The 24,076-nt window shown below is 35.6% G+C and overlaps 1 protein-coding gene across 1 annotated transcript in view; it reads left to right on the forward strand.

Annotated features, from left to right (window-relative positions):
- ash1 (histone-lysine N-methyltransferase ash1) overlaps positions 1–24,076 on the forward strand; it is a 175,436-nt gene that overhangs the window by 52,977 nt on the left and 98,383 nt on the right. Inside the window, exons 2-3 of the mRNA XM_089101909.1 lie at positions 212–428; positions 6,543–8,585. Coding sequence (XP_088958035.1) covers positions 212–428; positions 6,543–8,585 — 2,260 coding nt within the window. The remainder of the gene's footprint in view (positions 1–211; positions 429–6,542; positions 8,586–24,076) is intronic.

Here is a 24,076-nt window from a genome sequence, read left to right on the forward strand (position 1 = left end):
TCCGCATGTTGTAACCAAGAAAAATAGGGAAAACAAAATCTGAAAAAAAGGGTGCTATTTCTAAAAAAAGGGTAGCCGCATGTTGTAACCAAGACCAGCAAGCTTCTTCGTCACTTCACTCAATTGATATTGACATACAAATTTTAGTTCTAATAAAAGCAAAATGTTTTCCACTTTTCATATAAAACTATCAAGTTGCCTTATTTTCCAGATCTCTCAACACAACAGTTCCAGAGTTGGTCCCAGAGTGCGCCCTACAGCTATTGTTCGGCATTCATCTCCCTCGACAGATTCTTCACGCTCTGCGTCGCTGGAAAGGTGGACCACCGATAAGGATTTTACAAGATCCTCTCTACTTCGAAGGGTTTGCCGAACGGTCGACAAAAGGCTGGGGATTAGGGAGTCAAAGGTCCCTTTCACGTTTACCAGTTAGTTTTTTATGCAATTTAGTATATCTAGCTCCCATATACATTAGTGTTCACTAAGTTTGTTGTTAAACATTTGAATTTCTGTGGCGATTTGCAATTTCATTAAAAAAATGAAAATCGAAGAAATAGCAATTTTTCAATTTCAAATGGTTTATTTTGCTATCTGCTATCATCTGAAATATTCTTTTTTATTTTTATATTTACCTTACAGTAAACATCAAAATTATAACATTTTCCTCCTGTACCAATATCATGTTTAATCATACCTGAAAACCACGATTTGTTAGAATTCCGTTTTTTAGAGATTCGGTTACTATTGAGTCTGGTCGCTCCTTACTTACAGTTCGTTACCGTGAACTGTTTGATCATACCTGAAAACCACGATTTCTTAATATTTTTCTTTTTGCTGTTTCAAACTTATGAAGTTTTTAAGTCGGTACAAAATTTTCGTCAGTGTTGTCCCGTTGAACCATGATAATAAATAAACACAGCTAATTAGGTAAATTTAACACCAATTTTGTCCGTAAAAACTCAACATTAAATATTAGTTGCTTCCCAAAGAGAACTAAACCTTTAAAGGAATGATACACCTGTTGACCTGTTTGGTTCCATGTGTTTCTAGCTTTTTTTGTTCATTTTTTTTTCCACGTTTCTTTTTTTTAAATTTGATGCCCAATGCTACCAAGGAATGCGCGGCTTCATATGGAGGTCTATGTCATTAAAAATTGATTTGTCGATTCAATAATTTTTGGTAATTTTTTAAGATGTAGCCTACTTGGTTGCGTAATTTGGTAAATTTGGTAATTTTAGTAATTTGTTAAGATATACTTGGTTGTGTAAGTTTCTACTTAATCAATTAAAGAATTGAGTGCATTTAAACTGTCCATGCTACTTTGAACTTCGGAGTTCCTAAGAGATATACAATGCAATTTCACACAAAAAAGGAAGGTAGAAGAAATAGCAATTTTTAGATTTTCAATTTAAAATTTTCTTATTGTTTTTTCCTTTGTACCGCAACATATACCCCCGTGCAACTGAACCACGATGCAACTGAACCCTCGTGAAACTGTACCCGCGTACTCAGTTTTTCTTTTCTTTGGACCGAAAGCGCGGTACAAACGCTTTCCTTGCAATTCGCGCTTTGGACTGAAATCAAAGTTCATGATAGATCTTTTCTGCTTGTATTAATTATTGGTGTATCCCTGGGTCCCTGGCCTAGTGACGCGCCTTGACTTTATTAAAACAATAATAAAATAACAGTGAATCTTCTATAAATAATTAAATCACTTTTTTTCATTTCTCATGTTAAAATTTTAAATTTCAAAATCAAATAAATCAAAATTAAATTCATTAAATCAAATTAAAAAATAAAGATTATTTGAGGTTTGGATTAAATAGTAAAAAAGAATTTTTTCTAAGTATAAAAATTATAATCAAATAACAGTAATAGACAACAAAACAACAATAAAAAGATACACAACTGTTGACAATTTAAAAAAAATGCGCCGTGTTCAATATAGATCTATAAAGTTCAGTATAGAATCCATTGCAATTAAGGTATATTGAGCGTGTATATTGGTATATTGAGGTATATTGCAATTAAGGTATATTGAGCGTGGGGATGGATATGTTGCTTCTTTAATGTTTTCTTAACAAAATTTCTCTGGGGAAGAAAGCGTTAAGTTACCTTTGAAGAAAACTTTCTCTCCTGATGCATATGTACAACCAGAGTTCATGAAACACCATCAACCGAAAAATTTATTTAAATGGCATTTCTTTTACGTTTTTAGTGGGGTGGGGGTCGAACCCCCCTACCCCTCTGCTTGATACGGCCTTGTACCAATCCCAAAAACTTCCATTGTTTTTGTAGCCTATTTTCATACAGTTCTCTTGTTTTCTGCTTGCCCCTCCCCTTGACAAACTTGCCCCCTCCCCTAAAGACACTCCTGCACAAATAATTGTCTTCCTCCTATGCTTTTCAGGTATAATTTAATTATGCTTTATTATGGTATAATTTATTATGCTTTAATTAATTATGCTTTAATTTTATTATTTCCAGGTAATAGCATAATTATGCTTTCCAGGTACAGTTTAACCTTTTAATGAAATGAATTACTGCTTTTTACCATTCTTTTTGCAATAGAATAGTTTTCATTGGCTGTCAGTAACGAAAAATAATTGCTATCGATTGCAATAAGCTACATTGAATGCGGGGATGTGTATTTTCTCTGTTTAATATTTTGTAGCAAAATTTTTTCTGGGGAAGAAGGTTAAGTTATATTTTGGAAAGAAATTCCTCCCTGAGCCATATATGCATATGAGCCACATATGCAGGAGAGTCGATAAACCACCAATTTGCTTGTTTTCTGCCGTTTAAAAAAAAAAATCCCCCCCCCCCCCTGCAAAATGAACTCTTGCGCAAATATTGCCTTATGTTGGCTGGAAAAGAATGATGTTGAAAACACGAAAAAGAAAAAGCATTTTCAGGCAATTATTTCTTAGTTTTTTTGTTGATAGGAGAGGGGGGGGATCCTACTCTTCCCGTCTTCTAACCCCCGTTGTCCTGGGGAGGAGGCTCTTTAGATAATCCTTAGAATAAAAATTATTCCATCTAGCAAATACATTTAGGAAGAAGGCTTTAGGGCCATAACTGTCATCCTCAAGATTGCTTTATTTATTTTCGTGTATTATTTTTTTTTTTAAATAATATTATCTTTAGTAATAATATTTTAGAATATTATTAAAATTTTAACAATGTTTAAAATAAATAATATTATTTAAAATGATAATGTTATTTTTAAGTAAATAATAATTTAATTTTTTTAGACAATAAAAAAGCATATTATTTTTATATGCTTTATGTTTTTTTGAGAATTTTTTCTTCTCCTTTAATTAATCCCTACATAAATTTAATTTCCATTATCCCTCTTTCTGCACATTGGCTTTTGTGAAGTCGAATCTTCTTGTGAAGTCGAATTAGATTTATTACGTTGTCATCAAATTACTCTAAAGTAATACTGACGAACTTGAATTGCGTGTCACAGAACCATAACATCGTTTAATGATGTATATTTCGATTAAAGCATGTTTTTAAAAAACATTAAAAATGCTGACAGAGGAGTATAAAGGGCAAAAAGAAAATGCACAAAAACACACAGCAAAACACAAAAAAAAGAAGGAAAAAAAAAGAAGAATGAGTTTACATATCAATCAAACAAAACTCTCTGAACTCTCTTAAGACCAGAGAGCCATTTGTGCTTTACTGAAAACTTAAAACAGTGTTTTTTGACTCAGCTTTAAACAGTGTCTTTTCTGCCATCTACAACATTGAAAAAATCAAAATGAGCTACTATAAAAATTGCAATCAAATTGTAAAGATGTTAAATTCAGTTTTCACATTATGCTACTTTTTGTATTTTTTTAAAGAATTTTGGAACCTTTAACTTTCACTTCATTATTCACTTACTAATGCGATAAAAGAGGCAGTGTTGCATATAGGGACAAATCCGGGGGGGGGGGGCCTGTTCCCAAGATTTTTGCAATTACTACAAAGCTTACGAATTTACGCTGGTTATTTATTACAGATGATGTAGGGTACGGAATGACACCGATCGCGGGGGGGGGTAGATTTAGAAAATATGTATATATATATATATATATATATATATATATATATATATATATATATATATATATATATATATACAAATTCTCAATCTACCGACAAAAAAATGAAATGGAAAAGAAAATTCTCCCAAAATTGCCCAGTCTATGATAATTTTGTGAGTTAAGGATGATGATACACTGCTCACAACTCAAATGGGTCATGTAATTGCATAAACAACTGCCATTAAAATGTAAAAAGGAGGTTAGGCGAAGGTGGAACATATCATAAGCTGAGCAGTCACTGAAGTGGTATTTAGAAGCATATATAGATGCGCTTAGTGCTATATCCCTGCATATATGATTGGTATATAGTGATTTTACCCAATCGCTATAGAGGACACTATCATTATAATTTATTTCACTATATAAATATTATAGTTACTTAAATATAGAGGGCAGTTTTTGTAAAGAAGACATGGAAAAAGAAACAGTTGAATCTGTATGTGTCAATAAAGCTCTGGGTAGAACTTCGAATTTTACTTTTGTATGCCTTCTCTTTTTCAATTTTCGTTCTTGAATTGGGCTAGTATTGCCGTTTTTTGTTATATAGCTTTTATGGTTTTTTCTGTGTTTCTGTATTGGATTATTGTGTGCACTCTTTGATTTATGCTTAATTTTTTTTTAGAGTTAAAAGTAAATATATAAATATGTTCACTTACCTTGGACTTACCTTTAAGTTTCACATTATTTTTCATTTACTAATGCGATAAAATAGGCAGTGTTGCAGGCGGGGACGAATGCGGGGGTGGGGGGCTGCCCTTAAGTTTCCTGAAGGTGGCTAATATTGAATTAGATGATGATGCAGAAAAGTGGGGGTCAGGAAAGAACATATCATTTGATTAGCTGCTATTTGAAGATTTCTCACAAACAAAACTAATAAACAAGGCAGCAGGATATGATACGTCTTAAGGGGGTGCTACCATTTCGACTAACCGTCACAAGCACGGAAGTCCCGAGGCTCGTTTTATTCGGGGGGCAATCTTCGTAAATTTTACCGAATCGCTACCTTATTTATGCCGAATTTTCTGCAGAAATCAAGAATTTAGCTAAATTTTGGCCGATTTTGCAAAATTTCTGTCGAATGTAAAAAAGTTGGGGGCCGTCCTCCCCTCCCCCCTCCTCGGGACGCCCCTGGTCACAAGCACTAAACTTCATAACATCTAAAAGGAAAATCCGTCAGACCCACTAACCGTCATAACATCTATTAAAAATTTATAAGTTTATATAATAGTAATAAGTATATAATAGTTTAGAAACAAATTTTGGCTATATATTTGCAAATAAGGGGGGTGGGGTAAAGCATAACATATATTAAATACGTAACCTAACCTAACCTAGGTAGCTTTTCCCCCCTAAACCCAAAAAAACTAGTTTTAAAATGTTAGATGTTATGACGATTAGTGGCTCTGACGGATTTTTTTGTCGATGTTATGACGAATTTTGTCGATATCCTGACGTTAGTGATCCTGACGGTAAGATGTTACGACGCCTTCCCCATCTTAAGAAGTTGAAACACGCATGGCATGGTATAGAGGAAAAAGTTAGTTATTTTTTACGCTGGAGATCAACAAGAGTCACGTCTTATGTCACGTGTCACGTGACAAGACACGTGACTCTTGTTATGAAGTCGATTCACGTGATTCTTGTTATGGCAAGAGCCACGTGAATATATAAATATACTCACCTTAGACTTACCTTTAAACTTCATTTCACTTTTTACTTACCACGTGATAAAATAGGCAGTGTTGCATCCAGGGTCGAATCCGGGGAGGGATGTCCCCATCCCCCTCAAATTTTTCTGGCACCTTCATTTGTTTTTCTCTTTTTTACTCTTTTTTGAAAATAAACTTGTCAATTTGGTCAATTATTGGCACCCTTATCACATTGGGTCCCGCCCAAGATTTTGTTCTAGATCCGCTTTTGGTTGTATGATGTCTCTGGTGTTGCTGTGTTGTGTTTCTGTTGCTGTGTATGACTCTTTTTTTCCGTATTGGTTCCTGAAGGTTACTAATATTACCGATTTTTTGTTATGTAGTTTGTACAGTATTTTTTTTTGGTCGTTTTCTGTTTTTCTCTCTATGTATTTTTTCTCTATGTATTTTTTTTCTGTTTTCTGTTTCTTTTCTATATATATATATATTTGTGGATTCACTTCTCTAAGACCTATCTACATTATTCGTTTCAGTTACCTCTGCAATAGAGAAGGAAGTGTTGCGTCTGTGTGTTCACTTATCTGTTTTGACTTCACGTCTGGAAGCCTTAAAAAAAAATTAAGGAGATCATGTAAATAGAATAAAAGAAAAAAGAAGAAACAAAACAATAAACAAAAAAGAAAATAAGAAATTAATCAAATTAAAGAGAACATGTAAATAAAATAATAGAGTAAAAGAAGAAACAAGAAACTAAAAAGAAGATATACCCTCAATTTAAACTTGTTTTTATCTTTAGGTGGTTGATTTTTCAGAAAAGGGAGGATCAACTCAAACTGAACCCAACTTAAACGCAGCCTGGAAGAGTACAAAAGAGATTTCGCGGCAGCGTTCAAAAGAGAAGTGTGCACAAGCTGTTGAATCAGTTCCCTCTTTTCATTCAGATGGAGAGGGAGAGCAGCGAACCCGTAAACCCCGCCTCTCTCGTGACTCTGTCTCCTCCCTCTCAAGTGGGATATGCCAACACAGTAGTATAGTCAAAGCCATACAGGATGGGATCAATGCAGCAATGCTATTGAAAGCTTATCAAGAAAAAGAGTCTGAAGTTATAGATAAAAAGGTGAAGAGCTCTCATAAAAGTAAAAAGCATGATGGTCGACGAAGTAAATTTGAAAGACGTAACTCTAACAGAAGAGAAAGTGATAAGGGGATTGTCTCCCCAAGTGGGTTCAAAGGAAGGGATTTTGATAGTGGAAGTGTTAGTTCAAATAGTAGTAAAAAAGGATTCTCACCTGTGTTCCCCTTAGAAAGACGAAGAAAACGTAAGAAAAAGGGAAAAGTTAAAGGCTTTAAAACGAAACACAAAAATATTTATGATCCAGAATTCCTTAAGGACTTGGAAACAATTATTTCAAGGGTCTCCCAAATTCCTGTTGGATGTGCACCAGGTCTATCTCGTCTGCCAGCTATCTTTCAAAGACGGAATTATGTATGTCCTTCCCTTTTGTCAAAGAGGCGATATGCAAACGTAATAAGACCTCCGATTTGTCGATCGTTCCCGACTCCGAGTCCTGTATATTTTGATACTGCATGTATAAGTCAGTCATGTACGAGCAAGAAGCCTAATGAAACGCCTTTAACTCGTCCTGACAGCGCCTCAACTCGATATAGTTTGACATCGAACTTATATGATTTTGTCTCAAGTGATGAAGAATCTCCTGTGCAGCTGAGGACACCCAAGATCTCAAGTCCGGGTAGTTTTAGTAGTGGTGCATCACCCTATGGACCTGACAAAAAAGTGGGTATCAGCCGACCTAGTCCTTTGAGTAAAGATGATTGTTCCGTAAAATCGAAAGGTGATAGTCCGAGTAGCTCGAAAAGTTTTGAAAGAAGTGCTAATGCTTTAATTGCTGAACTAGAAGATAAGTTTAAAAATGATAGAAGTTCCGTTGTTAGCAAAGTAGCTCCAGTGAGTGTTAGTGTTGTCGATGATGAAGTTCCGCTTAGTGTGAGAAAAGAGCGTAGAAAGTCAGGAGACGCTCCAAAAGTTGAAGAAATTGCTAAGGACGCAGTAGCTCCTAGGAAAACGCCATCTAGAAAGTTGAGAAGGAAGAAAATTAAAGTGAATGAGGCCAAAACGGTTCAAATGGATATTGATGCTGGTGAGGCGGATGAATTCTCAAAGCAAAGATTATATAACGCTAAACATAGAAGAAAAGACGCTGAGAACCAAGAAAGTGCTAAAGATGAAAATTGTGAGCCAAGTGAAATTAGTGCTCTGATTGACGAAAGTGTGACTTCACCTCAAAAATATGTTGGAGAGGTAAGTAGTGTGTCTGAAGATGGGGTTAACACAACCCAAGAAAGAATAAGGCCAAGTCTAAGGTCACATCCTAATCCCGAACCTATAACCACTGCTGTAGTTGAAGGTATTGCTATTATTAAAAGGAGGGGCCGTCCCGGGAAACGGAAAAGTGAAAGTGAACAGTTGATTGGCATAGATCATATAAATGAGGCGATAGAATCGGTTATTTTGAATTCGTCTGAGATCCTCGGAATTCCTCCGGAAGCCGGAAATGTAGGGAAAACCCAGGAATTGCAAGATGGGGCTCCCCCCCGAACACGAATTCGTCGAAAGAAAGAAGAACCATCAACAAATAATAAAGAGGAAATTGATGATGCGGAACAAGTAGTGGGTGAAATAGAGGTGAAAAAGAGCAAAGTGGAACGAAAAAGAGTGGAGAAGATTAAGAAAATGTTGGATGAGCCCGTTAAAGACGGAGAGAAAAGTGTTGCCGGTGTGGTGAGAAGAAGAGCAAAGAAGGCTATCGAAGATGAAACTGTAAGTCCATTTGCATATTGCTATCAATTCTAATATTACCTATTTCTATTTATTATTTTACTAATTTGCTGTAAATTAGTAATTTATAATTTTATTATAATTTAATTTATTAAGTAATTTATATATTAGTAATTTATAATTTTATTATAATTTAATTATATAATTATAATTTAATTTAATATATTACCATTATAATTTATTCCACCTAGTTTTACAACTGAAGATGAATTTAGTTCTTTTTTTCTGAAATAGTGGAATAAAGTGTCCAAGAAAATGAACGGAATGAATGAAAAAATAAATTGAAATGAAGTCAAGTGAAATGAATGTAAAATCACTAGGCTTTGTACTGTAAGTTACGCACTAATTACAATTAATTCGATGAAGACGTATTGCGCAATATGAAATAATTCAATTTTATTTGTGATTGATCCAAGTGGACAGCTTCACCAACCTTGGTAGTATCAAACAGTTCGTCGTAACGAACTATAAGTAAGAAGCGACCCGGCTCAATGGTAACCGAAACTGTTGAAAACGGAATTTTGATACCAATAGATACATCAAATAAATCAGATTTTAATGCTGATTTCAATTATATAAGTTTCATCAAGTTTAGTCCTACCTATAAAAATTTACGCGACTGAGAAAATTTGGCTGATTTTCGAAAAAAGGGGGAAAGACCCCCTAAAAGTTATAGAATCCTAATGAAAATCACACCATCATATTCAGAGTATCAGAGAACCCCACTGCAGAGGTTTCAAGCTCCTATCTACAAAAATGTGGAATTTTGCATTTTTTGCCAGATGAAAGATCACGGATGCGTGTTTATTTGTTTCTTTGTTTGTTTGTTTTTTTCCCATGGTTGATCGTATCGACCCAGTAGTCCTAGAATATCTCGAGAGGGCTCATTGGAACGGGAATAAAAATCCTAATGCCCTTTTTAAGCTACCAAAAAATGGAAGGTACCTAGGCCACCTTCAACGCTCATTTTTTGCCAAAGTCACCTGATCAAAGTTTTAAAATCGTCATCTTGTTAAGCGTGATTAAATACTTGATAAATATGTCTTTTACGATGACTTATTCCCCTCATGTCCACGGGGGGATGGCTGAAAGTTATTAATTTTGCCCTCTGTTAACATATCCTATAGGTTATTGGTTATTGGGAAGTATACAGACGTTTTCAGAGGGGATTTTTTCTGGTAGTGGGGGGAGTGGGTCGGGGGTTATGTGGGAGGATCTTACCACGAAGGAAGTTTTCATGGGAGAAGAGACATTGCTATGAAGGGGGCGCCGGATTTCCCAGCATTATTTAAATAAAGATCAGAAATTATATATAAAAAAAACCCAGGTTTTCCAACTGAAAATAAGGAGTAACATCAAAACTTAAAACGAACAGAAAATATTACGTGTATGATTGGGTTCACCCCCTAGTCAATACCTCGCTCTTTAAGCCAAAGATTTTTTAGTAATTTCATAAGAGCTATTTATTCTAAATAACGGCCTTTGTGACTAAGCGGTCATTTTTAAAGAATTGGACCAAAATTCAAACTTTAGCTTAAAGAACGAGGTATTGACTAGGGGGCGAGCCCCCTAATATACGTATTAAAAATATATGAATATAGAAGTTCGTTACGTAAGTTAATTCGTAAGTTGCGTATATTAATTAATAATAAAAACGTTCGTAAATAAAATTAAACAAGTTTCGAGAAAGCCAGTTAACCAAATAAAAGTAAAATTAATATGCAAATTTTTTTTTAATTATTCATGTGCGAGGAGCCAAAATCAAAACCTGCATTAATTCAAAAAACGGTCAAAAATTAAATAAATAAAACAAGTTTTTTTAACTGAAAGTAAGGAACGACGTTAAAACTTAAAACGAACAGAAATTATTTCGTATATGAAAGGGGCTGTCCCCTCCTCAACGCCTCGCTCTTTACGCTAAAGTTTGACTTTCTCACAACTCTATCTTTTTTAAACAATAAAAAACTTTAGCGTAAAGAGCGAGACGCTGAGGAGGGGACAGCCCCTTTCATATACGGAATAATTTCTGTTCGTATTAAGTTTTAACGTCGTTCCTTACTTTCAGTTAAAAAAACTTCTTTTTTTTATTTAATTATTAGTAAAGACGTTGGGAGCAGTGAAGATGTTAAGAGTAGAATAGCCAAGGCTCAGGGTATTTTTCACAGTTGAAAACAGTTTGGAAGAATGGGAAGGTAAGTCTATGAACCAAAGTTGGAATATTGGAAGCTACAGTGATGACAGTGGTCAAATACGGTTCTGAAGCATGGGCTCTCCGAAAAGTGGAGGAACATTGCTAGATGTTTTCGAGAGAAATTGCAGCCTGCGGATTGTTTTGGGTACCCAACTGACTGACCGTATTTCAAACAGTAGGCAGTACAAAAATTGGGTGGTTCAATCCCGCTTTCTAGGGTTATAATGAGAGAAAGGTTGAAATGGCCAGAGCCAGGCCCATGGTTCATCTGCGGATGAACCATGACTTATTACCAAAGATTGTCCAAGTCTTTCGGCCAACCGCCTGGGGCTAAATGAAAAGCAGGTCGTCCGCGGTTAGGGTGGGAGGGTGTCGTAAAGAAAGATTTAAGGGAAACTTGAACTTTATGGGAGGATGTAAAGAGGTATTCGAATAGATAGGGATAGAGTAGGAACGTGCGTAGCTATGTTGGCCTTAGGCGACTATGTGCTGTGGTGAGATGTTTGTAGTAGTAGTAGTATTTGTAGTAGTAGTAGTAGTAGTAGTGTAGTAGTAGTAGTAGTAGTAGTATTTATAGCAGTATTATTTTGACTAGGTAGAGAGGCGGGGAAGAGATAAAGACCGAATTTAAGTTTTTATTTGATTTGTGGATTCATTTCAACAGTGTAGCGTTTTTTAAAACACATCGAAAAAAGTGTGGAGGGCCTTGAATATAGGACATTCCTTGGGAGTTATTTCAGTCAACACCGGTTCTCAACCTGTAAGGGCGGGTTAATAACAGTTTCACGAGGGATGGAAGTTAATTATCACAATAATTCCTTTTTTTATCACATATCACATTTCACATATTGTGTGAAATATCACAATATTTCACATTATTATCCTTTTTTAATTATAAAGCCACTAGGTTAGGTTATAATTATAAAGGTTAGGTTATAATTTATTAGGTTAGGTTATAGGTTATAATTTATTATATAAATATAATAAATTATAATTATAAAGCCACTAGGCATTACAACTCCCCTTCAAAATGAGCCTTTAAAAAGTTCTCTATGATATTCCAGTGCCCTGCTAAGTGACAAGAAAAAGAGGAAGAAAAAAAAAACTCAAGAAAAAAAAAGATATTTAAAAAAAGCTAAAAAAAAGTGACTTTCCTTGTTGTTCAAGGTACGGGGGCTGCAAGTTTCCTGTGCGGGGTTGTAGGCAAGGGGTATTACAATGGCGTATTTATCGTCTTTTTTAAGACGCCAGTTTCCACGGGTTTAAGACTGTTTTTGAAATTCGCATAAATTTGTTTTCAAAATAGTATTTTGTTTTCAAAATAGCATTTTCAAAATTTACTCTGATTAGCCTGTTCAGGTTAATCAGAGTAATAGTTACTGTTCCTGATGATGACCATTTTTTCTCAGATGGCCATTTTTTCTCACTAGACAGTTTTTTTTTGTATATGTTTTTAAATTTTGGTTCTTATGGGCCGTGGTTTGTTCTTTACTAGGTTGCAGCTCTCTTTGCAACCATGATATGCATTATCCTCCATTAGAGGAGCTGTCGAAGTTTATACCTGACAGAGCTAAGGCAAAAAGCTGCATTCATCATAGTCTGACTCTTTAGCAGTACTTACAGTAAGGACCCCCCCCCCCCAATAGCACATAAAAATTTGTTCAGTGTACTGTCGCCATGACCCCATAGCAGAGACTATCTAAAAAAACCTACCCTTAGTGCCTTTAAGAAATGGTATAATAAATATTAAAAAAAAAATTAAAAACAATTACCAGGACTAGGGGCAATTTGCCAAATGATAGCACCGTGAAGCATGATCAAGGTCACAGCGATAGCGTCAGCCACGGCCCATAGTCACCAAAAGTTTAAAACCCCTTTTTGAAAAAAAAAAACTGTCGAGGGAGGAAAAATTGCCATTTTTAGCTGATTCAGGAGTGGTAATTATTATTATTTATATTTATTATTATTTCGAATTCTTATTAATAATAATATAATAATAATTTATTATTATTTCGAATTCTTATTAATAATAATATAATAATAATATATTTATATTATTATTTCGGTATAATTATTATTTCGAATTCTTTCGTAGCAAAATATTCTTCTTAAAGTAGTTATTTTGAAAGATCCAGAAAAATAAACCCCTCGGATCAAAATGAAAAATACACCGTTGAAATTGCCATTTCCGAAAACTGTGTACAAGACGCTAGCACTTTATACTCTCTATAAACTCAAGAAAGCTTAGTTTTTAGGTAATCAGAATTTTACAAATGTATAGAGAAATACTACTGGCCAGTTTGTTCGAAGCTAGTAAACAACTACTAACAACTCAGCGCTGCACCAAGCCGCCTGAGGTCAACACAGCTACGCAGGCTCCTTCATCCCAATCTATTCAAAGCCCTTTACACCCTCCCAGGAAGTTCCCATTTCCCTTAAATCTTTCTTTACGATATCCTCCCGCCCCAACCGCGGACGACCTGCTTTCCGTTTAGCCCTAGACGGTTGGCCGAAAAGGACAATCTTTGGCAATCTGTCATCCTTCATCCGCAAAACGTGCCCTAACCATCTTAACCTTTCTCTTATTATAGCCATAGAGAGTGGAACTGAACCACAATTTTCAAAAAAAAAAAAAAAAAAAAAAAAAAAAAAAAAAAAAAAAATGCATTAACCGCGAAACAGTGGTTTTCTTAGTTTTAAGTTTCAACTTAACTTCACTCTATGATTTCATAAAAAAAAACTTTAAATTAATTTTTGTAAAATTTTGCAATTTTGTGTTTTTGTGGGCAAACATAGCCTAATATTGTACTTCTTGTTATTTTTGGCTCCCTCTTCCCCTTTTGGGTATCCTTAATTCCCGGGGAGAAAAATCGCCATATCGACAAAAACAAAAAATGGATTGATCGAGACCGTAGAGTTCCAAGGTGAACAAATCGCCCTGTAAAGAATTTTATATTCTATTTAGACGAAAGAATTTGATTTTACTCTAAAATAGCAATGCTTTGAACCCAAAGATTAAAAAGTAATTTAAAAAGATTAATTCTGCGTAGATGCATAAACAGGATGTTTTTATTTATTTTAAGTTCAATTTTGACGGGCCGAGAAGTGAATTTTCGAATTCAATCCGAAAATGACCTAGTTAACTTTCAGCTCTTTTCCCAGGAACTATCGAGGGTCATGCCATCACCAAAGGCATAGTAATTTGACCTTTCAACTATGCTGAATTAAATCGCTACCTTAAAATTTTGATCGGAGGTCTTTGGGGGGAAATGGACGTGTGATGGGGCTAGGTGCCCTCAAATCTTTTTGGTCACTTAAAAAGGGCATTAGAACTTTTTATTTCCCTCCGAAAGAGCTCTCTCCCGATCTTTTAGAATCATTAGTTCGATACGATCACCCCTGGGGAACATAGTAAAAATTTTCGCAGGCTCCTAGATTTTGATGGGTAATATTAAACTTAGTGAACTTTATATATTTGGAATCAGCACAAAATGCCAATTCTTTTGATGTATCTAATATTATCAAAATTCTGTTAAAACTGGACCGAGTCGCTCCTTACTTCCAGTTCTTTACCACAACCTATTTGAAAGAGGCCTTAAATTGGATATTTTAGTTCACTTTCGCATTTTTAAATTTGTTGACGTGTTTTTAACTTTTTAAGATCGAAAAATTGGAATTTTGATCAATTTCTCCAAAAAAAACAGCAACAACTGTGTTAGGCAAATTAAAAAAAAAAAAACTTTTCGCATGCTTGACCCCCCATGGTCTACGTATAACACAGGTAACCAGCTCCTGATTCTTTGGTTTCGGCTGAGAGGGCGTGGCTATGCGTGGTTAGGGGACAATTTATCCTAAGCTTCCCGTATTTACCCCAGATTTCTCCAGGTACAAATTTGGAGCTGGGTCGCCTCTGACTAACCTTGTAGAGTGAACTCGCTGAACCCCAGCCCAAATAAGATAATCAGCCACACCAGCACTCGTTCCTGGGGGGGGGGGGGGATTTTTATTTGAAAGTCTAATTATAGATGTAAAAATGGGATCATACGGTTCGTTACCACCAACTGTAATTAAGGTGTGACTCGGCCAAATAGTAACTGAAAACTAAAAAAAAAAAAAAAAAAACTGATTTTGATAACGACAGATTTATCAAAAGAATTTGTTTTTAATGTTTATTCCAAATATATAACATTCATTAATTTTAATTTAATCCATCAAAAGCTTCGAGCCTGAGATTATTTGTCTGCTTTTCGAAAAAGAACTCTCATATATCGAAAGATTTATGTTCGCCTTTTAAGTTTCAATGTTGCCCCTTACTTTGAGTTTGAAAAACTTGTTTTTTTCATTTAATAACATAAAATCCTTTCTGAACATGGTTACTAAAATTGCCATTTGGTTTAATTTAACCAAATTCTACCAAACGGTGAAGTCAGACTTAACTACTACTACTACTAACAACTCACTGCAGCACCAAGTCGCCTGAGGCCAAAACAGCTATGCACACTCCTCCTCTACCCCAATCTATTCAAAGCCCCCCTTTTTACACCCTCCCAGGAAGTTCCCATTTCCTTTAAATCTTTCTTTATGACGTCCTCCCACCCCAGACGGGGACGACCTGCTTTCCGTTTAGCTCCAGATGGTTGGCCGAAAACAACAATCTTCGGCAATATGTCATCTTCATCCGCACACCGTGCCCTAGCCACCTCAACCTTTCTTTCATTATAGCCCTAGAGAGCGGTATGGAACCACATTTTCGTATATCCTATTGTTTGAAATACGATCAGTCAGCCGGGTACCCAGAACAATCCTTAAGCAATTTCTGTGGAAAATATCTAGCAAATCTTCATCCGCTTTTCGGAGTGTCCATGCTTCAGAGCCATATTTGACAACTGTCATCACTGTAGCTTCTAATATTCTAATCTTGGTTTGCAGACTTGTCTTCCTATTCTTCCGGACTTTTTTTTTAACTGTGAAAAAACAACCTGAGCCTTGGCTATTCTATATTTAACATCTTCACTGCTCCCACCATCTTTATTAATAATACTACCGAGGTAAGTGAAGCTGCCCACAAGCTATAAACTTTTAAACTTACACACTAGATCGTATATGTTTTTAATTTTTGGTTCTTATTAGTACCCTTAGTACAAGTAGCGACTTGTCTTCTTAACATTAATTTTCAAATCTATTCTAGCACCCTGAACACGCAAAACTTCTAAAAGTTCATTCATTTTGCTCACACTTTCCTCTAGGATGCTTAAATCATCAGCATAATCCAAGTCCAGGAGACTTTTTCCTCCCCATTTGATTCCGTGGTCTCCCATTGTCTTTCCTGTGCTCCTTAAGACAAAGTCCATCAAAATAATAAAACGTCCACAAAGTCCATATAAAGGGGGATAGAACACAACCCTGCTTAACTCCTGATTTAATACATAACCAGCTGCTATTTGCCCCCCCCCCCAAAAAAAAACAACAACAAACAGTCAGCTAAAAATAGTCAGTAATGCGCAAATGAAATTCTAGTTCTTTTTTAAGCTCGCTCCTTAATATTGATCCAACGCCGCGTTCATATTCGATAGAGGTTGTCTGATAGAGTATGGAGGCGGCGGGGGTGTAAGCGGGCTATTTCAATTCTATTTATGCAGTCAAAAAAATGAAAAAGGGAAAACAATGATTTTTGGAAATTGAAGCATTATATTTGGAAATAACCTCTCAGTAGAAGCAGCCGGTATTCTTGGTCCCAGTATACCTTATACCCATATATACCTTATACCCTTATATACCCATATACCTTATGGTGCTCTTCTTGCTCAGTCTTAGCAAGTTGTGAAAGCTGGGAGCAGAGTGGGATGGTAAAAGATAGATTACTATCAACGCGCATGCGCATGTTCAGTAGGACCTGTACCAGAAGTGCCAAATTCGAAATAGGATGATCTTTAAATGGTCTTTAATTGGAGGAAACTGATCATATGACATCATCTTCGACTAATCAGACACTTTTTCCCCTGACAAACCTATGAAAGTTAATTCTAGTAAGCTCTTTTCAACGCGGGTCACTGACAGCTAATGAAATTCATTCAATCGAATGAAATCAGAACTGTTTTGAATGCCCGTCATCCGTGCATAGCATGTGCATTGACAGTGTGCAAGCGCACTGGTCCGAAATAGTGATACTTGAGGGTTATGTAAATGAGACTTGTGGATTACGTTCCTCACCCTGAATTTGCTAGAGTAAAATTAGCGAAAATTTAAACTGTAGTCCAAAATAGTGATGCTTGGGTGTAAGTGAGACTTGTGGACCACGTTCGTCACCCTGAGCTGCTAGACTAAAATTAGCGGGAAGTTTAAACTGTGGCGATATTTCTTACCTTATTTGTCGTTTAACTTTGTTGAAAATAAACTTTTTTTTCTCTTGTCCTCAGCCTTGTTCTCAGCTTAATTCCTTCTAGACAACAAAAAAAAAAAAAAAAAAAAGGTAGGATTATTAAAGAAAAATATTTCAGTTCTTCTCATGAATATATTGAAGATGTAAACGTTTTAATTTGACAGGCTATAAAAAAAAAAAAAAACTTCAGATAGGTTATTCTTCAAGGACTGAAATTTTGACACGTAATTGAAATTTTGACACGTAAAACAAAAAATCTTCAGATTTATTCTGCCTAAGTTGAATATCTCGACTTTATTCGACACGGTGAAAGAAGAACAAGAAGAGAAAAAAAGGTTAAAGTGAGAATTGTATTTTGGCAAGTCTGCTATTAAACCTGAATCATGTGATATCCCCAGGTTTTTACTTAGCATTCTAATCTTTTGCTGGAAAGGATTTTTTTTTCTTCTTTAGACTTTGATCAGGGGGCTCAATTAAATTTGGAAAAAGGTGGTCTTAAATCTGTTCTTTCCGGGGATACTTACTGTTTTTGAATGCTAAAAGAAATCTCATCGGTACTCATTAAAATAAGAATATAGAATATAATATAGAATATACGAATATAGAATAAGAATACGAATATAATATAGAATATAAGAATATAGAATAAGAATAAGAATATTATATAGAATATAAGAATATAGAATATAATATAGAATAAGAATAAGAATACAATATAGAATATAAGAATATAGAATATAATATAGAATAAGAATATAGAATAAGAATATGTTAGATTAAAATAAAGTTAGATGGAAATCATAAAAATAAAATAAGAACATTAAAATTAAGCAAGAATTCATACTATTTAGCATCATTTTATTTGCTTGATAGTACATAAATAGCAAGGTGTTAGTTGTAGAGGGAAAAAAATCGATACAAGGCTAGAGGGGGATTCGAGCAGATGTGGAACATTAGCAGGATTGTTTACTTTTGCGCTTGAGTCACATCTGGTGACTCTCTTCGCATAAACGTTGAATTCAGTTTCAGAAATTGTGATGATGGACTGTGAGTGGTAATGACATTGTGAGTGGATGGAGTGGTGAGTGGTAATGTTGCTGTTTTGGTAAAATTCTAGTTTATGAGATTCTTGCAATCTTAGAAAGACGTTGAGTCAGGTAAATGAAACTTTCAGGAGTTTATCTGGAGCCTCAATGATCTGCTGGGAAGATGTCTTTAAGCACCTACCTCCACTCATTCTCGCTCTGGAGGGCACTGCCTCTTAACAATCTTTGTATTATAAAAGTGAAAAATTGAATTTCTACTCAAATGAGGCACAAGAAAAGTGTTGCTAGAGACTCATATCCTTGTTGCTGTTGCAGATGCCCAAAAAACAATTGAACCCCCAAAAGCCCGAAACTGTAGCCGTTAGTAACGCTCGATTAAATTCCGAGAGCCCGTCATAGTAATTCGGATGATGAGAAGATACTTTGAAATGTATTGCTCCATCCGTATACGTATTCCCGTAGAGTTCGAATCAGAGATAGACCCTAGAAAACCGAAACTGTGAGCTATTCCACTAATTTTAGCGAGATCTGATGCCGCTTTCTGTAGATGCACTGACGAAAAAGGTCGAATAAACCTCTTACTCTTAAAAAGAAACAGTTAGGATGCTAAATATTGACTCTGACTAAGCTCCGGTGAGGTTTAATGACCTTTTTTTGTAAATTTCGGGACCTTTCTCCCTGTATGGAGGTTGAATTAGTCCTGAAACTAAAAAAAAAAAAAAAAACTTGAAACAACTTTGACCCCCCCCCCCGAAATGTTTGTCTGACTCCAAAAATGGACACAAACAAATTTTGTATGCGTTTTTGAGTTTTTTTTGTGTAACAACCCCCCCCCCCCCAATTTTTTTTTTAGTAAAACCCCCTCCGAAAAAAAAATCCTGGATACAGCCGTGGGTAGAGGCCTTGGGGAAAGACTGTTAGGCCATAAACTATCGATAAAAAAAAGAGTAAAATTACAAATTTTACTCGACCTATTTTGCGCCATCCCCTAAAAAAAAAATCATAAAAAAAATCCTGCCGCCACTGAGTCAGTATTGCCACCATCCAATCCTGGATCCGCCACTGGTTGCACTTAAGTCAATAATTTAGGAGCAATTTCCTCTAAAGAAGTTGGGTCGTTTGGACCTTGGGAAGGTAGCCTACATTAGCTCCTACAACTTGTAAATTAGCTCTCAAATTGAACCAAGTTTGAGAACCTGTTGCGGTAGATGCCTTGATACACGCCATTCCCCAAAAATGTAGGATCGAAAACCTCGGTAAATAAGTTACCGAGGCTGAGAATAATTCACTAGGGCTTTCAACCTGCTATGGATTATGTCCGCACGTAATTTAGGTACGCACAGGCCCGGATTTACCGATAGGCCCACTAGGCCTGGGCCTAGGGGTGTACAATGCCAAAGGGCGGAATAAATTATCACTGAATGATTTTTGTCTTAACAAATTCTGGACTGATGTGATTTATTGCCAAAGTGCCAGGTGCACTCCACTGCCGCGCTGCCACAGAAAAGTGATTTTAAAGACTCCCCGCCACCCTCCCCTATAAAAAACACTGTTGTTGCTTTTTTCACCACGAAAATGTTGGTTGTGTTTATGTTTGATTGGATGGTTGGTTTTGCCTAGATACAGTAGCCTAATAGCTTTTGTGATAAATTTTACCTTTTTGACCATCTTTTGATTATTGCTGGATGATTTTGTACTTTTTCCTGTATTTTTCATTTTAAACCTTCAGGAACGCTGCTTTCTTTAACTTTTATCTTTTTAACTTTTAGCTTTAACTTTTAATATTTTTATCTTTTCTTTAACTTTTAAAAACTTTTTTTGTAACATTAAATTGTAAGAGTATCGGGAACCGACTTAGCTTTCCATCTGAAATTCGCGGGACTGCAGGAATTGGCTAGACTTGGAAAGTAAATCCTGACAAGCAATTAATGGCCCCCTGTATAGGTTAGGTCCTGTCCAAAATTAAATATAAAAAACAGGCTTTTTTTAACTGAAAGTAGGAGCGACATTAAAACTTAAAACGAACAGAAATTATTCCGTATATGAAAGGGGCTGTCCCCTCCTCAAGGCCTTGCTCTTTACGCTAAGGCTTCTATTGCTAAAAAAATAGAGTTGTGAGATAGTCAAACCCCTTCATAGCAATGTCCCGTCTTCCATGAAAAATTCCTTCATGGTAAGATCCTCCCACGTAACCCCCGACCCACTCCCCCCCCTACCACCAGAAAAAATCCTCTCTGAAAACGTCTGTATACTTCCCAATAACCAATACTATATGTTAACATTGGGTAAAATTCATAACTTTCAGTCCTCCCCCTGGGGACTTCGGGGGATTAAGTCATCCTAAAAGACATAGTTATCGTATTTTCGACCATGCTGAACAAAATGGCTATCTCAAAATTTGGATCGGTTGACTTTGGGGAAAAAATGAGCGTGGGAAGGGGCCTAGTTGCCCTCCATTTTTTTTTTCACTTAAAAAGGGCACTAGAACTTTTAATTTCCGTTTGAATGAGCCCTCCCGAGATATTCTAGGACCACTGGGTCGATACGATCACCCCTGGAAAAAAAACAAACAAATAAACACGCATCCGTGATCTTTCTTCTGGCAAAAAATGCAAAATTCTACATTTTTGTAGATAGGTGTTTGAAACTTCTACAGTAGGGTTCTCTGATACGCTGAATATGATGGTGTGATTTTCATTAAGGTTATATAACTTTTTGGGGGTCTTTCTCTCTTTTTTCGAAAATCATCCAAATTTTCTCAGGCGCGTAACTTTTGATAGGTAGGACTAAACTTGAAGAAATTTATACATCGGAAATCAGCATTAAAATCTGATTCTTTTGATGTATCTATTGGTATCAAAAAGCAGCCAGTCTTGGTTTCATTTATATGATGGTGGGATTAGAATATAAATTTTCTTCAAATAATGACAGTTGAGGAGTTGAGCATTCCCCATACCCCAAAGCCTTCTGTTTGTGCATATGTAGCCTGCTCTTTGCTCTGCACCGACATTCTTGATCCAAAGAGATGAATATTCTGTCTCATGGTCTAAATCTCAGAACGCTTGGAACAATTTCTGTCACGCTTGGCAAAGTTTTCGCCACCCTTGGCTCTCGCTAACCGGTGTATATAATTTTTGAAAGTTGGCGCCCCTGAATTTGATCTTTTTTTAAAAGTATTTGTTGCTAGGTCAATTGCTATTTTCAAAAACCAAAGATGCCATGTGTCTTTTATCCCTTTTTTTTAATGGTTTGTCTTGAGAGTTGGGTGTTTCAACATAATTCATTCAGGGTGATTATAAGGCGATACTTGTGGAATAAAATAATTGTGGTATCATGTTCGATTGTTTTGGTTATTCAGTTATTGCTAGCTCCTTTTATATTATTTTTGAAGGATTTAATCTCTGCTTCTCTATAATAAGCATGAAAAAGCAAATTTTATTTAAGTATCGGATTGCGGAATCCAAAAAACGTAATGTAAGTTGTTTAATCTGTTATAGCTAGTGATTATATATATTCTATTATTAGTCTATAATCGGGACTATTGGGAAGGAAATCTGTTAAGAAACAAATTTTGCTTCATAATTTGCAGAAAAATTGTAGCTAACACATTTTGCATCCAGCCCCGCTAAATTTACCCCCCTCCTCCCTAATGTGCAAATATTTAACCCAAACTATATATTTCCCATCTATTCTCCCAATGTGACTTTCTTGTTTCAACCCGTGTGCCTGTAAGTTGAGTCAAATTTGACGAAACAAGAACCGGAAAAATAAGTGACGGGTGGCAGAATGCATTAATGAATATATAATTTGGGCTATATACTTGCACATTGGGGGGGGGGGTCAAGGTAAAGTATAGTGGGGCTGCATGCAAAATATATTAGCTACAGTTATTCTGCATATTACGAAGTAAGAATTGTTTTCTTAACATGTTTCCTTGTCATATACGTAATAAATTCTGTTCGTTTTAAGTTTTAATGTTGCTCCTTACTTTCAGTTGAAAAAAAAACTTGTTTTTTATTTAATTACAGTTGAGGCGGATGTTGAACCTAACGAAAATACAACTATGTGCATCCTGGTTGTCAAAAGGGATAATGTGCAGTATCTGAAGATCGATTGGCTAATGATATGTAGTAAAAACTTCCAGGGTATCTTAAAGGAAAGCAAAACATACTATGCACATCCAGATGTTTAAATTTGTGTTTAGCGTCTTAGGAACAGTAAAGGGTATTAAGTTGACTTTCTGATAACTTTCTGATAATGTTTAGGGGGATTTCGAGGTCAATGAAAAAATACTATGTACATCCCGGTTGTCAGAACAGCGTGTCTGCAATATCCCAGGAACGGCCAGTTGAAACTTTCAGGGAATGTTGATGGGGGATGTTGAAATAAATCAAAAGAAACTAAATAGAAATAATTAATTAGAATAAGATATTTCAATCGCAAGCCGTAGATATGAAAAACTAGAGAAATATTGGCTTAGACTTATTTCTATCCAACAAGACATTTGGATAGACAATGGATATCCTTAGATATTTTTCTATCCCGACCTTATTCAAAAGCGGATAATTTGTCTCATAATTTTGCTTAACAGAAACCACAGTTTATATAATTAGGCAGTATGTTTACCGCAGATGATTTCTGGCTCTTCACTCTCGGTGCGAACAAAAAAGCTCCTCCCACTTATTTATGCATTAGCGGGTTAGTGTGTATGCGTCAATCAATGAGAAATGGCTAGAAATTGCATTATTCGTAATTGCGAAAGCAGAAAAAACTTGGTGAGCCGGCCAAGTGGCTTGCAACTGTCCCATCTCACATGTATGACTTAATTTATATACAAATTATGACTTAATCTATTATTAATATACAGTGGAATTAAATGATTGGCCTATATAGGATTTTTTAAAAAAGGGGCGGGGGGTTGATGAAATTTGTGAAAATAAGGAATTTTTTTTCTTCTAATAACTTGTGGAATGGGTGTGATGGTTTCAGGGGCGGATCCAGGATTTTTTAGGGGGGCGCAAAATAGGTTGATCCAATAAAATTACGTTAGGAGCAAGTTTAATTAATACAAACTAGCGATAATTAAGTAAATTACACTACTTTAGGGGAGGGGGCCCCTCGCCCCCCTCTCTGGATCCGCCACTGGATGGTTTATCATTTTTTTTTCAAGTCGTGATATTTATTTTCTCAGATTGTAGTTCCTGTGAAACTTGAAAAGGCTAATTACCTGTTTTGGCGGAGAGCCGAGATAAGACTGGTTTCGTTTTCAATCAATGTTTTCGTATGAAATGGGCAGACCTTTCCTGAACTTTAAACAATAAACACCTCTGTTTGAAAATCTCTGCACTTTGTAAATTTAGATAGCGATAAGGGTTCCTGATTGAGACCAATTCTAGGACTTGGGTTCTAATTATTGGTTGCTGTGGTAAAAGTTGCCACAATAGTCTTTTCCAAGAAAATAACAAACGTCTGTTAATAAGTGTTTTAGATAAAATTCTTAGGGAGTTTTCAGAAAATTGAAGGACATCACACATTTTAGTGGCAGATCCAAAATTTTACGGGGCTTTAAGCTCCTATTATAGAATATTCTTCCAGTTTGTTTACCAGAAAATAAATAAAATGCATTTTTTACTGCTGAGTCTGTATAATCTTAGACCTTTTACCGCACAATTTCCAAAATTTTTCTAAAACTTTTTCTAACGGGGATCTATAAGAAATAATACATTTTAGCTATACATTTCAAAGATTTCATGTCATATGTTTCCGTTCAACTGTCAAGTGTTATATATTTATATCGGCGCGTACAAACAGATCCTCTCATTTGATCCGCCATCAGCGGTCCAATTACCCTGGAACA

This window comes from Artemia sp. Qi Xiang Cuo, chromosome 15 (genome assembly GCF_049724085.1).
Source record: "Artemia sp. Qi Xiang Cuo chromosome 15, ASM4972408v1, whole genome shotgun sequence".
Classification (NCBI taxonomy): Eukaryota; Metazoa; Arthropoda; class Branchiopoda; order Anostraca; family Artemiidae; genus Artemia; species Artemia sp. Qi Xiang Cuo.